General features: G+C 53.1%; 1 protein-coding gene across 1 annotated transcript in view; it reads left to right on the top strand.

Moving 5' to 3' along the window:
- Positions 1–17,364, top strand: part of LOC147705871 (fer-1-like protein 4) — a 1,142,165-nt gene that overhangs the window by 276,877 nt on the left and 847,924 nt on the right. Inside the window, exon 9 of the mRNA XM_086932323.1 lies at positions 6,209–6,340. Coding sequence (XP_086788449.1) covers positions 6,209–6,340 — 132 coding nt within the window. The remainder of the gene's footprint in view (positions 1–6,208; positions 6,341–17,364) is intronic.

Here is a 17,364-nt window from a genome sequence, read left to right as displayed (position 1 = left end):
CCAAAAGGACCCCCAGGGCTAAAAAAAGCATTTTTTTAATAATCTTGTTGAGGTCGCGAATCTCTCGGATTTTTTTTTAAACAATGAAGCACGGGCTCCTGCGCTTCATTTTAATGAGGACACCGGGTGGGCCAGGTCCCGGGGGCAATGTGGTTTTAATTTGTGGTGGGCGGTGTGCATAGGGGCCGCGACATGGAGATGTGTATGGAGAGGCCGTGACACAGAGGGATATATGGATGGGCCGGGATACGGAGGGTTAACATGCTTAGAGTTCCTACTTCGAGGGGGGCTGTTCTGCGTCCATGTGCTGAGTTTTTGTTGCTGAAAGTCGTTCAAAGAGGGCTTCTCACGGAGAGGAAGGGGGCAGCTCTCCTGCCTCAAAGACAAGTGCAACAGCTTGGCAGGCTGGAAAGTGTAGGAGCAAAGACCAACGTAGGAGGAGCGAGTGCTTTGGGCGCTATACTAAAAACATACCTATTGAAAAGCAGTATGCCAAGATGCAGTGAAAGTTTCTAATGATATGCTATGGCACATCTCATTATGCACTTAATATACCGCATCGCATTAAGCATTAGACAGTATACAAAGGGAATGCATCTTTTGTGGCAGTATACTGAGGGCTGGTGTAATAAAGGGTTGTATGTTGGGAGGTGGTATACTCAGAGGGTGGGATGGTGCCACACAGAGTATAGTGAGTGTTGTATTCTAAGTGCGGTACGTTATGAGTATAACAGGAGGCGCTATACTGAAGGCCGAATAGTGAGGGAGTGTGTAGTAACAAATGCATTGAGGCATGGTCTAAGAGGGCAGGGCAGTGATGTGAGGTATAGCAAGAAGCAGTGAAGTGAGGAGCAGTATATATAGAGGCGGTATTATAGCGGGCTTGCGATGTATACTATATATACAACAGTGCTACTCCGAGGGACAGTACACGAAGAGAGCCGAGAGAAGCAGTGTCTTGGGAGGAGAGGGGGTGCTTGAATGGGTGGTTTTCTGAGGGCCCTTATACTTAAGAGGATGACTTGTACACAGCCTCCAGTGACGAGAGAATGTAAGCAGAGTGAAGGGCATCTGGGGACAGACAATGGCGGGCGGGGAGTCCAGTGACGGGAGGCGTGGGGGGCTGGGGGCTTGGCGGTGAGAACCCGGGCGTGGACTGGGGGCTGTAGAGAGCAAGAGGACCCATTCAACTGATTCCCTTGTATTTTTATGTAGCGCTGCATGCATTTGATGGCGACTACAAGGCGCTTGAGTGTCATATGTCACATTCCCATGTAAGGGAGTGGACCAAGGCATAGTCATTGAGTGCTGTCACCAAAAAGGAGAGACAGCAACTAGGGACTATGCCCCGTCTCTCTAGACACCGGCTCTTCAGTTCGGTTAACATATCCCTTTAGAACCCCCATTCATGCACACGGTGAGACAATGTATTTCTTATTAGACTGCCCCGACTTGTACTGGTCTCAGACAGTCTAATGTCATTGTATTTTAAGACAGTGGCGCCAGTACATCAGTCGGAACCGTCCCTTTAAAGTCTGCTCAATCCGTACTTGCTCCACCCCTGTTCGGATTAGTCTATGAGACATATGGGTCAGTTTAACCTCACTCGCTCAGTTGCGACTTAATTCAAAGACGCTGCTCTCTCTTTACACCCTACATTCACTCAGCAAACAAAAAGAGAGCGAGAGGCGACAGACCCATCTTGCCTTACACTTAGCTTCTTCCTTACATTGAAACAAATGTCTCTTTCGCCAGCACCATGCCCATCTGGATGACCCCTTTCTGCACTCTGCCCCTTGGCATAATTTAGCGAAGCAGTCCGACTCCCCGTAGGACAGGAACTTGAGAGAACGAGACCCACCTCAAGTCAGGTCCCTGAGACATTCAGACTCACCCACCAGAGGACTGGTCCCTGGGCCATCACCAGACACCTAAAAACGGGTCTTTGAGACTGACTGACCCCCTGCTAGACAGGTCTTTGAGATTCCCCCACAATCATGTGACAGCTCCCCGAAGCAGCGAGCAGAGTCCATTCTTCCAGCCAAACTTATAAAGTACCAGGGCATGGTCAGGAAGATACAGAGACAGGTCGACCACGGAGCGCATCCTCCCCTCAAAAGAATCCAAGATCAGTATGCAATCTAATCAATTGTGTGTGTGTTTTGGGTAGGAGAAAAACAGGTGAATTCCTTAATATCCGTATCAGGGGCCCTCCAAATATCACAAAGTCCCAAATTAGCCACTGCCCCCAAAGGGAGAGGATCTTACTTGGTTTAGTGGTCAGCTAAGGCTGGTGTCTGTCCACATCACCATTGAGGACACAGTTGAAATCACACGCCCAGAGGAGTGATCCCTCTAAGACCGGTGTAAGGACATCCTGCATCTTGGGAAAAAATTGTGCGCCATCTGTGTTAGGCTTGTAGGAGTTTATGAAGGCTATGTTGAACCCATCTACTCCCCCCTATAGTAAGAAGAAATGTCCCTCAATGTCAGCCTCCATGTATGTCAGTGCAAAAGGAACCCCGTGCACTATACATATAAGCACCCCTCTGGTGTATGAAGAATAATTAGTGAAGTAGAGCTACTCTTTCAATCGCTTTAGCAATTTTGTGGCTTCTGAATCTGGGGTGAGATTTCTCAGGGTATGCGAACTGCACCGCATTCTGACACAGAAAGGACATTATCCTATACCTCTTATCCTAGGTACCCAGACCCCTCATGTCCCAGGATATCAATTTGTAGACATCAGGACCAGCCATACGCAAAAGCAATACAAGTGTGAAACACAAAGCCCCCCTGCACGTTAATGGCAAAAACCAACAAATCAACTCTAAAACATAGTTTTGAATAACCCAACGGAGCAGGTATAACAAAACAATATATGCCTATTAGTCCAAGGAAAGCTAAGTCTCAAGATGTACGCTACTACACCTCAAATGCCCAGCTGACACCAACTGGAATCACTCATTAAAGAGAAAGAAGACCAGAAGAATAAAGAAGAGAGAATAGCGGGAAGAAGAATTGAAAGAAGCCCTGCACCAAACAAACCCCCTCCACTGGAGCCAAACAAACAAAATCAGTAGTATACAAGCCCGCCCATCCCAAACAACTCCAGTGTGCCGCTCCGAGAATGATACAGCAGGCAGTAGCATAGCCAGTGGCGTTTATCAAAAGAACCTCACCCCAAGCAGAGGGCAGGCCACCAATCCAGGACCACATGCACAACAAACCAGAGAATCACTCAATTGAAAAAGAAAATGAAAAATAAAGAAGAAAAGGGAGAGTGAAAGTGAGAGGGCTCTCTTTTTACAGGATGTCACAGTTTTGGGCACCACATCAGAGGTCTGTTGGGGAGAACCAATGGCATTCCTTTCCACAGGGGTCGCAAGAGGCTAAGTAGGAATGAATCCTTTGCAGCAGAATAGATGGTGCTGTCTCATGGACAAAAATGGGTCAGCTTGGCCCAGCGGATGTGTTGAGAGTCAGGGAGACTAATCCAATCAGGAACAGACCTATTCCGGATGTTCAAAAAAGTGTGATTTCCCATCAGCCAGAACCCAAAGCTTGGCAGGATTTAGCAACATATATTTGAGAATAATTTTGCAAAGCTATTTTTGACAGTAATGAAGGACTTGCGGCACTCCTGCACCCTGTGCATGAAGTCCCGGTATATAGCGATGTTTTTATTTCCAAACTGTGGGACCAAGAACTCCCTAACAGCCCTCAGGATGGCGTCCCTATACTGATAGTTCATGATCCTGATGATGAGGGCCAGTGCCCGGTGTACTTTTTCCACCACAAAGAAATCTGAGAGGCCCCTGGGCACAGAGTGTTCGGTACCCAATCCTCCAGGAAGGCCTCTGCTGATTGGCCCTCAGCTTCCTCAGGGAACCTCAGGAGCCTTAAGTTGTTGCAGAGGGAGCATCCCTTGGCATCTTCGATGCAGTTTTTCAGAGAGGTTGTGACCACCAACATTTGTGATACCTGTTTTTTTTTACTTGTGGCACCTCAGACTGCAGTGTAGTAATATTGGATGCAGCGTTCTCAACTTTGTTGGGTATTTTGCGAAGATCTGCCTGCACGACGTTTACCTCAATAGATAAACCTGTGATTTGTTCCTCCAGAGCCTCTTAGGATCCCTATATAGCAGTCTTCCCTCTCTCCAGTGGGCAGCACCAGCAAAGACGCACTCCCATGTCACACGAGCCTGTGAGACAGGTTCCGGAGAGTTGTGTAATGTGCAATGGTGTTGCCCTGGGCCTGGCACTGAGGCCTGTCCTTCCCCATGTCTGCAGGCCCAAGTGACCAGGATGGTGCAGGGGATCAGTAAGCTGCACTCAGGGAAAGGCCAAACGGAGGTCCTAGACCCATCAGGATGTGCTGGCAAACTGCTGAGCATTGCATCGACGAGCGGTCCTAGGGAGACCCCCACAAGAGCCCTCTCTGTTAGCAAGACAGCTCTGGGACTGGCCTTAAAAATCAATGTTCATGCCCCCAAGGATAAAGGTTGGTGGGCCTTGGGGATATGCGTGCTCTAGGTTGGTGGATCACCCAGCCATGGGAGCAGGTACAGAGGGGCAGGAAGACCTGGGCAATCTCACCCTCTTGACTTTCACAGGTGATTGGTAGTTCTTAAGGGAGGAACCACCCCCACTGTGGGTTCTCTCAGGCCCCTAAGCCCCTGGGCACCCACGTACCTATCGCCTAGGGGGGAGAGACCTACCAGAGTGTCTCTAACGTGCAGCAGCTCTTCGCATGTGAGTGGGCAGAACGCCAAATCCACCTTATGCTCTCTTGCTAGCCAATCCAGAGGAGGCTAAGCCCACACAGGCTGCAAATGAATCCCCCAGCAAAAGTCCAATAATCTTTTTCAACATCCCAAAGCCTTTGCCTGCTAAAGTGGTGATGTGGTTGTCGAATGTCACTATTGCGTCAAACAGGATGCCCAGATTCTTGACCTTAGGACACCCTACATCTACAAAATGGAGATTAAGGTCATCTACCACCCTAAAATTAACAGAATGCAGAATTAGGGAAGGAAGAGCCTCAGTCAGTGATGCAACAACACTAGTGGCTGGCCCTGGTGGGCGATAAATGAGAGACCCAGATAAGGTAAAACTGCTAACACAGGCTAAGGAGAAAAGAACTGCCTCACATCCAAATATGTCTAACTCAGTAAACGTACAGAAAAAAGACTGGTCATAAATAATGGCGATTACCCCCCCCCCCCCCTCCCCCACCCTAGTTATAAAGAAGCTTGGACCACCATAGGCTTTCAATGCATTTTCAGGCACACCCGAGGCTGAAGCATTTGCTCTACAGGTGGGAGTGCAGTGGCCTCTAGAGGCGCAGTCTACAGCTGCAGGTTATGTGGTCCGAAGGTTGTTAAAGACACAGACAGGCACATGGTTGATGTTTTAACAGTGCTTCATTCAAAGGTGTTATAATGATGGCTTGAACAATGCTTTATTTAAAATCATTATTCAAAGGTTTTACATAATTCTTTTTTTTTAAAGTTTATTTATCATGGTTAGTTTAAAAGTGTGGATAATGCTGATACTAATGCATATTTCCGAAAGGCTGCAATACTTTGTTAATGATGTGTGCATATGAACGCAATGCTTTATACTCATTATAAAAGCAGAGTGTTTATGGTTACTGAAGTCCGTGATGGAATGAAGCATTATCATGACATGGGATTTTGGTGGTAACATTGACCTGATGTAAACTGACACGCCTAATATCGATGTGTGCAGACATACACATGAGTTGGGGATGCTGTGGTTTTTTGGGGTCATGACGCTTTAAGGGTTAAATGGAATGCCGCTAAAGGTATTTCCAATAGCGTTTAAGTATATTTGTAAATTACTGCATAGCTGAAGTAGTGTGTGTATAATAAATATACGTATCCTTTACTAAAGAAAAGACTGGAAAAACATTTATCGGGTGTTATTATTGTGTTGACAACAAATGAATACTAGCTCACACCACCTCCCTAGAGTAGGCCCTGGACTGCTCTGCTTCGCTACCCTGGGAGAGTCAAGTGCTACAATGGGGTGTTTATTTCCCTGTGAATGGGAAAATGTGGGCCCATTACTTGTGCGGTCCAAACAACTATTAGCTTGTTTTCTCACAAATAGGTCAAATTAGTATTTGCTAGATATTGAGATAACACAAATACATTCAGAGTGTTGCTTTGTTCCAACAGATCGGCATTACCATCATACAAGCGCAAAAACTGGTAGGAGTCAATATTGATCCTGTGGTACACATCAAAGTTGGAGATGAGAAGAAGCACACAGCAACACAAAAGTCAACCAACACCCCCTATTACAATCAGGTAAAAGGCACACAACATTTATGTTTTTTTCTGCTCGTATCCAAGTAGGTTTTTAGTTTTCTTTAACTACCCGAGCAAAGAGAATTGAAAAAAGTTCCACTGAGAGTCCTGCTGGCAAAGGTATTACATTGAAAATGTCAACAAGCAGAAAACGACATGCTTTCCACTGTTTGATTATAAAATGACTCCCCTCTACGAATATGCAGGGCTTAACATCGATTAGGCTAATGATGTGAGTAATTATTGCAAGTGTATTAGTCTCTATTGGCATGAGAGATGTTTTGTTGTTTCCTCATCCTGCACCCGCAAATACAGAGGCCCATTACGATGGTGAGCGCACTGTATCTGGAAACGGGACCGCCCGCCATTGTCACGGAGGTCCCGCAAATGGCATTTGGATGCGCCCGCCAGACTGGCTGGCCTATTAGGCATTTTAAACATTGCGGCGGGTGGTGATGCAAGCGGCACCCACCGCAATGTTTAAAATGCATGTTGTGCATTTGAATGCACAACGTGACAGGCACCGCGCGGTACCCCCCAGGCGCACCCCCCCACTCCCGCAAACACCCCACAACAGGCCCCCAAAGACAAAACCGCATGCCTTTCCATGGCGGAGTCTCCACCATGGAAAGGCATTTTACCGCCATGATGATAATATGGATGGTGTTGCCTGCAAGGCACCGCCACCATATTCCTGGGCTTTTCCGCCCGGTAGGCAATTGGGCGGATTGCCTACAGGCGGAAAACCAGCGGATGGGAAGACCTTCCGCCGGGTTTCCCCCCGCCATCGTAATGTGGCAGGGGGAAAGTTATGTGGGCGGTAGATTTTGGCGGGCAGATCGTCACCGGCATACGGGCGGTAGCGATCCGCCCACTATCATAATTACCCCCTTAGTGACCACTGCGCCCACCACGGCCTGGTCGCCCCCACGCCCCCTGCCTGCTCCTCCATACCTGCTGCCTGTTGCCTGACGCCAGAAGCCGATCCCACGCCCCAGCGCCCCAGCCGCCGCAGGGCCGCCAGCCGAGCCCCCAGCTTTTCCCGCCGTTTTAGACGCGAACCCGCCCCCCCGCCTGCCGATTGGTCCCCGCGCTCCCCGCCTCTCAGCGGACCCTCCCTCCCGGCTCCCTTCTTAAGGGGACCCACACCTCAGACCAGGAGCGACCACTGCGCCCACCACGGCCTGGTCGCCCCCACGCCCCCTGCCTGCTCCTCCATACCTGCTGCCTGTTGCCTGACGCCAGAAGCCGATCCCACGCCCCAGCCGCCGCAGGGCCGCCAGCCGAGCCCCCAGCTTTTCCCGCCGTTTTAAACGCGAACCCGCCCCCCGCCTGCCGATTGGTCCCCGCGCTCCCCGCCTCCCAGCGGACCTTCCCTCCCGGCTCCCTTCTTATGACGCCCCCAGAGCAACCGCGCAGCGGACGCGCGCAGCGGGAGCACCGATTGAGCGCCGAAGGTGCGCCAAAGGTAAGCCCGTCTGCGCCCGTCCGTGACTGGACCGCGCCCAGTGCCAGGACCCCTGGCCCCCGCCGGACGTACGACGCCGCCTCCCTCAACGCACTCAACACCGGCCGAATCCCGGGATGCTACCGAGCCACCCCGAGACGAACCCACGGACCCTTCAGCTGTCACGCCTGCAAGTTCTCCTGCATCCGGACCTGCCCCGCACCAGCACACGCCAAGCCGAACACCAACAGCAACCACCTCAAGTGCATCCTACTCAACACCCGCTCCGTCCACAGACACACCATCGAACTCTGGAACCTCCTCGACACCACAACTCCTGACGTCGCCTTCCTCACAGAAACCTGGATGAACGACTCCTCAGCGCCCGACATCGCCATCGCCATCCCAGAGGGCTACAAGATCACCTGAAGAGACCGCGGCAACCAGACTGGAGGAGGCATCGCCATCATCCACAGGGACACCATCCGCATCACAACCAACACCGACGACACCCTGACAACCGCCGAACACCTGCACTTCCAGATCCACACGGACCCCAAGACCACCCTCAGAGGCACCCTCATCTACCGACCCCCGGGACCACGCACACAATTCAGCGAAGACATCGCCGACTTCATCAGCCCGCACGCCCTCCCCTCCGCTGACTACATCCTCCTGGGGGACATCAACTTCCACCTGGAGAACAACAACGACCGCAACACCACCACCCTGCTTGACAACCTAGCCAACCTCGGACTCAAGCAGCTGGTGACCACCCCCACCCACCTTGCCGGACACACACTTGACGCTGTCTTCTCCTCCAGCAAGGACATCACCTTCAGCCACGCCACCGGACTCCACTGGACGGACCACAGCTGCGTCCACTTCACCTTCAGAAGATCCACGATCCACCACCACCAGCAACAGGTTGCTCGAAGAAACTGGAACAAGATCACAGCAGACCAGCTCGCCGCTTCCCTGAGCCAGCACCCTCCCGCCAGCTCAGCGAACCCCAGCCAGGCCGCCGACAATCTCACGAAGTGGATCAGCAACTGCGCAGACTACCTCGCCCCACTGAGGACCCCGCCTAGCAGACCCGGCAGCAAGAAGGCCCCATGGTTCACCGACGAACTCAAGAGCTCCAAGAAGAACTGCCGAGCCCTCGAGAAAGCCTGGAGAAGGGAGCCAACACCGGACAACATGACCACCCTCAAGCTCGCCACCCGGAAGCACCATCAACTGATCCGCGCCACCAAGAAAACAGCATTCAAGGACCGGCTGGACAACAACGCACACAACTGCAAGGAACTCTTCAACATCGTGAAAGAGCTCTCCAACCCCAACGCCGGAAACAACAACATCACCCCGTCGCAAGACCTCTGCAACTCCCTCGCCTCCTACTTCCACAACAAGATCGCTGACATACACAACAGCTTCAGCCCACAAACAACTTTCCCCACGACCGCACCAACGCCCCCCACCACCACCCTCAACACCTGGACCCAGATCAACACAGAAGACACCATCTGCACGATGAACTCTATCCACTCCGGATCTCCGACCGACCCCTGCCCCCACCACGTCTTCAACAAGGCCGACGCTGTCATCGCACCCCACCTGCGGGACATCATCAACACCTCCTTCGACACCGCCACCTTCCCTGAGAGCTGGAAGCACACCGAACTCAGCGCTCTACTAAAGAAACCAACAGCGGACCCCACCGAACTCAAGAATTACCGCCCCATCTCGCTCCTCCCGTTCCCAGCCAAAGTCATCGAGAAGACCGTCAACAAGCAGCTGGCCGCCTTCCTCGAGATGAATGGATCCCTCGACCCCTCACAGTCTGGCTTCCGAGCCAACCATAGCAACGAGACCGCCCTCATCGCTGCCACCGATGACATCCGAGCCCTGCTGGACAACGGTGAAACAGCGGCCCTCATCCTTCTAGACCTCTCCGCGGCGTTCGACACTGTTTGCCACCGCACCCTAGTGCAGCGCCTCAGCAACATCGGAATCCAGGAGAAGGCACTGGAGTGGATCATCTCCTTCCTCGCTGGAAGGACACAGAGAGTCCACCTACCACCGTTCAGATCTGCAGCCACGGAAGTCATCTGCGGCGTTCCTCAGGGCTCCTCGCTCAGCCCCACCCTCTTCAATGTCTACATGAGCCCCCTTGCAGCCATCGCATGCCAACACAACCTCAACATCATCTCCTACGCCGACGACACCCAGCTGATCCTCTCCCTGACCAACGACCCCGCCGCCGCCAGAACCAACCTCCACGAAGGGATGAAAGACGTAGCCGAGTGGATGACGACCAGCCGCCTGAAACTGAACTCAGACAAGACGGAAGTCCTCATCCTGGGCTCCTCGCCCTCCCCCTGGGACGACTCCTGGTGGCCCCCCGCCCTGGGCACCGCACCCAAACCGACAGACCACGCACGCAACCTGGGCTTCATCCTGGACTCCTCCCTCTCCATGACCAGACAAGTCAACGCCGTCTCCGCGTCCTGTTTCAACATCCTGCGCATGCTACGGAAGATCTTCCGGTGGATCCCCACCGAGACCAGGAAGACGGTCACCCAGGCCCTCGTCACCAGCCGACTGGACTACGCCAACGCCCTCTACGCCGGAACCACCGCCAAGCTCCAGAAGAGACTCCAGCGGATCCAGAACGCCTCAGCCAGACTCATCCTCGACATCCCCCGACGCAGCCACATCTCCGGACATCTGAGAGACCTGCACTGGCTCCCCGTCAAGAAGAGAATCACCTTCCGTCTCCTCACCCACGCACACAAAGCCCTACACGACCAAGGCCCGAGCTACCTCAACAACCGCCTCAACTTCTACGCTCCCAAACGCCACCTCCGATCGACCAACCACGCCCTCGCCGCCGTCCCCCGCATCCGAAGAGCGACAACAGGAGGAAGGTCCTTCTCCTACCTAGCCGCCAAGACCTGGAACACCCTCCCTCCCGACCTTCGCCTGACCCAAGACCACCATCAGGAAGAAGCTCAAGACCTGGCTGTTAGAGCAGTAGCGGTACCCCCCCCCCCCCCGCCACCCAAGCGCCTTGGGACCCTCCGGGTGAGTAGTGCGCTCTATAAATGCCTTGATTGATTGATTGATTGATTGCTTAGTTAGTAGTCAGATGTTCAACAAAGTGGAAAGCCAGAACACAGTTAAGTAACTTTCCTGTGCTTTAAACAGGCAAATTAGAAGTGGGCAGGCTCTCCAAACATGCATTCTCCTCTTTCACACTTTATTAACTTGTCGAGGTTTAAAAACGTGGTGGAGAAAAAGCACTAAATGTCGATTTGTTTTACAATTTAATGAATTACATAAAACATTACTAGGTATTTTATTGTATGGAGATATAATACTCCAATTCAAGGTTCCCAATCTACAATCCATTGTCATCTTCATAGATTTTTTTTTTAACAACTCTTTTTATTGACAGATCGCACATAAGACACAGCACTCCGTACCCAGGAGGAGCTGCAACAAGCACATCATAGCATAATCAGCGATCCATATAACATCTTAAGACTTAACCCCTGGCCCCCGCCCCCCTCCCCCCCCTTTGGCCCACCCCCACCCCCTCCCTCCCCTGCACAATGTCTCTTTATTCCTGTAGAAAAAAAAACATTTTTTGCATACATATAATAGTGTGTATGTTATCGCCTCCATGTCACCATCACATCTGCGTCTTTTAACAGTGTTGGGGGTTCCAGCCATAGCCCCTGTAGTCCGCCCACCGTTTCCATATTTTGTAATGTTTCCTAGGGCAGCCCCTGGCTTCAAATACTGGCCGCTCCAACCCCATACAAAAATCGAGGCCTTTTTTCCATACCACCACCTTGGGAGCCCGGTGGTCCTTCCAAGCCTGAGCCACATCCCTCTTTGCAACTGTAAGGCCCAGCAGAAGTAAATGTCTCTTGTATATGTTACCACCTGCTCCTTCAAGAACGTGAAATAGCCCTAATTTGGGGGTACGAGGGAGGCCCCAGCCCAGCACCTCCGATAGACAGTCCCACACCCCAGTCCAAAATCCAGCCAAACTAACACAGCTCCACTCCGTATGTAGGAAAGTACCCACCTCATGGCCACATCTCAGGCACACTGGGGACTCAATCAGACCAGCCCACCACAATCTCTCCCTGGTGTAGTAAGCCCTATGTAGGTACTTGAACTGTATGAAGTGCAGGCGCATGGCAATAGCTGCCCCTCTGGGGGCCTCGAGGGCTTCTCGCAATCCTCCTCCTCTAGCTCCCCCACATCCACCACCCAGGAGGCCCGTAGTGTCTGTAAAAAGGTCGAGCAATGTGTGACCAGTGTTTGATAAATACAGGATATTTTCTTTTCCTCTAGGTCCCCCATGAACACCTTCGCCTCTATTGGGCTGAACTCAGGCAAGGAGTCTAGTCCCTCCAGTGTGGGTGTAAGGGCATGTCGGAATTGTAAGTACTTAAAGAACTGCGTTTGGGGCATACAATATTCTTCCCTAAGCTCTTGAAAGGATGAAAGTGTCGTGCCCTTCAAGACATACCCTAGTGTGGAGATTCCTATAGAGTCCCAGCCTCGGAAGCCCCGCAGTGACGCCAGCGCCGGCAGCCGTCCATATTGCCAGAGCGGGGTCTCCTCCGTCAGCCTCCCCCACCATCCCATGCAACGTATCGACTGTCGCCAGATCCGAAAGACCACCTGGGTAGCCCTGGGCAGCCCCTTCCTCAACCTTGCTGAGTATAAAATGGTGTGCAGTGTATCCGGGTCCATCAAGTATCTCTCGAGGGAATACGCTGGGTCCCCCCTGTCTCCATCCCACCATTCATTCAGGACTAGGAGGTGGGACGCTTGATAGTAGGACAATATATCCGATGTCGCCAGTCCTCCCGAGCAACTCCGCACTGAGTCTCTAGCAATTCCACCGTCGCTGCGGCCTTCACCTGCTCCTCTTTCTGTTTCCGCCGCGCCGCCGGGCACCAGGCAATATCCACTCCACGAAGCGTGGGCTTTAGGGCCTCCCATAGCGTCCTCACGTCTGTCACTGTGCTCATATTCTCCTCCCAGTAGTGAGCTATGGCCTCCCCCATATGATGTTGGTAATCTTCCTGTTGCAGATTCCAAGCTGAGAGGTGCCACCGTAATGGCTGTCTCCCCTTATCTAAAGTAACATCTATTGTGACGTGAGAGTGGTCTGACAGCCCGCGCGGTAAGATAGACGCCGAGTCAACCCTCCCTATCACAGCGTTAGGGACAAAGATGTAGTCGAGTCTAGAAAATGATTTATGTACCGCTGAAACATATGTATACTCCCGATCATGTGTATGGAGATAACGCCACGTGTCCACCCATCCCATTCCCTGCACCATGTTTCCCAGTTTGGTGGGTGCGTCTGCAATTTGCCCACCCCCGGGTCTACAGCGGTCTAGTCGGCATTGCATAACATCATTCCAATCGCCTCCTATTACTGCCAGTCCCTCCGGAATCTCGGCCCACACTGTATACAATTTCTCAATCAATGACCACTGCAATGGAGGCGGGGCGTTTACACTCCCAACTGCTAGCGACTCCGTACCAAACACATATCGGCCCTGCGGATCAATCCATTGTGTCGAGTGGACGTAAGACAATCTACGATGGACCAAAATCGCCACTCCTCGAGACCCCCTCACAAACCCAGCATGGTAGACCTAGTCATAGCCGTATCTCTTCAGGCTTAGCGCTTTATTGCCCAACAGATGCGTCTCCTGTAGCAAGAGAATGTCCGCTCTCTCCCTTTTCCCCAGCCTTAGAACTGCGCCTCTCTTAATCTTATCTTATAATCTTATCTGGCATCCCCCGCACAATCCAACTCATCACTCTCATTGAGGCCATAGGTGGCCTCAGTCTGAGATCCTCAACCGCCATCTAATCGCAAGCACAGCATCGGGCACAGCAATGGGCATAGTGGGAATGAACACACCAAGAGCAACAATCGAGACAACCTTGTGCAGTGCGACCCTCCCCCCCACCCTCCCCCAACCCCCATTCCACCCCCCTCCCCCCTCTCCCTCCTCAAAACTCCAAGCCCCGCGCCCACCCCCCAACTCCTCCTCAGCCCCCCATCCCCACCCCCCAATACCTCAGCAACATTGAAGTACCTGTCGCGGCATATGATATCGCCAGCCCCCAACGGGAGGCCGGAGACCATCTATCCCAATGGATCCCCATGAAAACCAACCCAGTCCCCAACCTACCCCCCCAAGCTATGAACTCCTCTAAACCCGGGGAATGCGTCCGCCCTCCATTCCGCTCCCCCCCATCCATACCCGCATCCCATGTCTGCAAAACCACAGTCATCCACACAATTCTGACGGTGATTCCTGAAGTCTTCTGCCATCTTCAACTGGGCCTCACATGGCCGCTCATATCTCTCGCACAGAGCTACGTGCAAAGTGTTAATTGGTACTCCTCAATCCCTCACTGATCCAGCTTCTGAGAGTCTGGAGCCTCGGTCTCCCCGGTTCCCCCTTCCTTGGAGGGAGAGCGTCTCGATGGTCGGGATCTCCAGTTACTCCTACTCCGTGAGCGTCTGGGGGTCCGTGGCGGCGCCGCTGTTGAAGATGAGTCTGAGTCTCGAGCTGGCGGAGTATGCGCCCTGATTCGAACAGTCTTATCGGTCCAGGTGAATACCTCCTCCGGAGAATTAAAGAACTGTGTACGAGACTGGTATACTACCCGCAGGCGGGCCGGGTAAAGCAAGGCATATTGGATTTTGAGGTCCCTTAGGCATGCTTTGGCCGCTGTAAAGGATTGCCGTTGTTGTTGCACCAGCTTTGTATAGTCCGGGAATATCAGAATTCTCTGATTGCCGCACATAAGGGGCTCCTTCAGTTGCGCTTGTCTCAGGATAGTGTCCCAATCATGGTAATTGAGTAGCTTGGCTATCACCGGCCGGGGGCGAGCGCCAACCGGCGGCCTCTGGGTAAGCGCTCTATGTGCTCGTTCAATTATGAAGCAACGAGAGAGGGACTCCGGCGGGAGCCAGCCCTCCAGCCACTGGGTTAGGAAGGCCTCCATGTTGCCCTTTTCGCAACCTTCCGGAAATTCAACGAACCTTAAGTTGTTGCGCCGAGCCTGCCCTTCTGCGTCCTCTGCCCCGAGCACCAGGCCCTTCTGAATCCCTTCCATGCTGGCCACCTTCTTCTTCAAGATCGCCACATCATCCTCTACTCCCGTTATTCTGGTCTCAGCTTCTGTGATACGGGCCACGGCATTCCGCAGGTCTTGGCGTAATAGGGTGACGTCTGCCCCAACGGCCCCTATCTTTGCATCCAGCATGTCTCTAGATTGTGTAATCGCTACCATGAGAGCTGCGTTGTCCGGCCCCGGCGCCTGATGACGTCCGAAGGCTCCCGCACCCCCACTCAGGCCCGTGAACTTGTCTATTGTCCCCAGTTTCGAGGCGCCACCACCACTCCTGCCTCTGGTCATGCTCGATGGCGGTTGGTGTCACCCCTCCGGGCCCTGCCATGTGAATCCCCTGGCTCCCAGTACCGCACTACTAGAGGAGGGCCTCTCGCCAATATTACGCTCGTTCTCCAAGGCCCAGCAGGGCCCGCCAGCCGCCCCTCCAGCAGATTCCAGGACTCAGAAGGCCAGTCAGCCGCCAACTTAGGTCGCACCCAGTGATCCACGGACGCAAACGTCTGCCCCAGTAGTCCGGTCTGCCCACTCACGATGCCACACAGCACTTCCTCTGGTTCCCTCGAAGGAGCGGCTCCAATCCCTTGAACACGGGACTACTACTCACGGCCCACGGGCCTTACATCCGCCGCAGCATGACTGGTCCGGTCTATTTCACCCCTTCCATGCTCCGTGTAGGCCACCGCGCTGTGAGCAGATCTTTCCCCCCAGGTTTGCACCGCGGTCCGACCTAACCGTCGAGCGGGAGGTGTCGTCGACTCAATGTGGCAACCTCAGTGGTCCGGCGTGGGAGCTCCTGCCGCAGCATATAGCCCATCTAGTGTAGACCCACTCACCCCCATGTAGCCTGGGGGGAGAGGGGGGGGGGGGGGGGGAAAGAAGAGAGGGGGGTTGCTGCAGCGCCAGCTGCCACGGGCCCCTTCCGCCGCGGTCCGATATGACCGCCGGGGTCCTGCCGATTGCCCCTGCGCTCCTGCCACTCCACCGGGCCACCACTCAGCACTTCCCGGGTCGGCTCACCTTTTGAAGGACTCTTCCATGTCCCACCCGCACCTCGGGGATGTTGCCTCCGCCTCTGGCTAGCCGATCTCCAAAATCCAGGTCCCGGCTGCGCGGCGCCTCCCAGGCCGTACCACCGCCGTGTCACCGGGTCAACCAACCAGTCTCCGCTTTCATGCGCGCTCTGGTGCCTCACTATATCGAGGGGCAGTCTGCGCCATCAATTCACTGGCCACTGTCATCAACTTCTCCACAGCGCCGCCCGCCCGCCAACGCTCACCGCCGACCTGCTGTAATCGCCGGGAGCCGCGAAACTCGAGGTCCCGGGCGCCTCGTCTCAACATAGGCCGCTCTGCCTCCGGACGTGATTCCCGACCTTCCGCACCTCCGATTCGGCCCAATTTCGCTCCGGGCCCGCCGGCCACCTTCCGCTTCAGGGCACCTCGTCGAGACACTTTTGGGCGAGGGAGAAGCAGGATAATTTAGCGGATACTGGAACGGCAGGACGGAGCTCTTCTAAGCTGCTCCGCCATGTTGTCTACCATGGCCACACCCCCATCTTCATAGATTTTTTTACGAAATCTCAGCGAAAGAGTGGTGTATTGCTAGTAGCATGGAGGCTTGTTGTTCAGGGAGACACTGTTATAAGTGCGAGGTGGAAGGTTGGTACAGCCCACACTGCAGCCCTGACCGTTCGTAGACACAAGGCCATATTTATCAAGGAGTTGTGTTGCTTTTGCACCACACAACGTGATGCAAAAGTGACACAGCCGCCAAGATGCAATTTATCAAGCCATGCAGGGCCCTCAGGTGTGTCCCAGAGTGACTTGTTAAATCCAAAGTATTTCAAAGCAGCGCAGATTGCTGCGTTGTGTTACTCTGCTCCAGGGAGGCAATCCATGGGTGGTGCATATGTGTTCCCATGCAACACCCACGGATTTTGATGCATTCACTGATTCACCATTACTGGTAGACCTGGGATTGGGCTCAAATGCTACGCATTCCCAAGAGAGGCATAACCATGGAGAAATATCTTCATTTCTCCTTGTTTTTTCCTCTTTCTGCAGCTCACATTGAAAGAAGAGAATGCCTCAGGGGACTCCTTCCTACAGATAACAATCCTGCTTAGAATGCAGGCACCCTTGCACCATGGTGCAAGAGGGCCTGTGTTGTCACTAAGCAGCACATTGTGCTCCAGCGCTGGAAAAAGGCAGGAATGCGCCTTGTTGTGATGAAATTCAGCAGATTCCTGCCCTTTCCCTGTAATGCAGTGGAGCAAGGTGATTTGCTGCGCTGCATTACATTTTGATAAATATATATATATATTTTTTTTAACTTTTTCTTTATTAAACAACCATCAGCATGGTACAAATGGTTTGATCAACAGGTA

Source organism: Lissotriton vulgaris, chromosome 7 (assembly GCF_964263255.1).
Source record: "Lissotriton vulgaris chromosome 7, aLisVul1.2, whole genome shotgun sequence".
NCBI classification, from domain to species: Eukaryota; Metazoa; Chordata; class Amphibia; order Caudata; family Salamandridae; genus Lissotriton; species Lissotriton vulgaris.
This window is presented reverse-complemented; position numbering and strand designations above follow the sequence as displayed.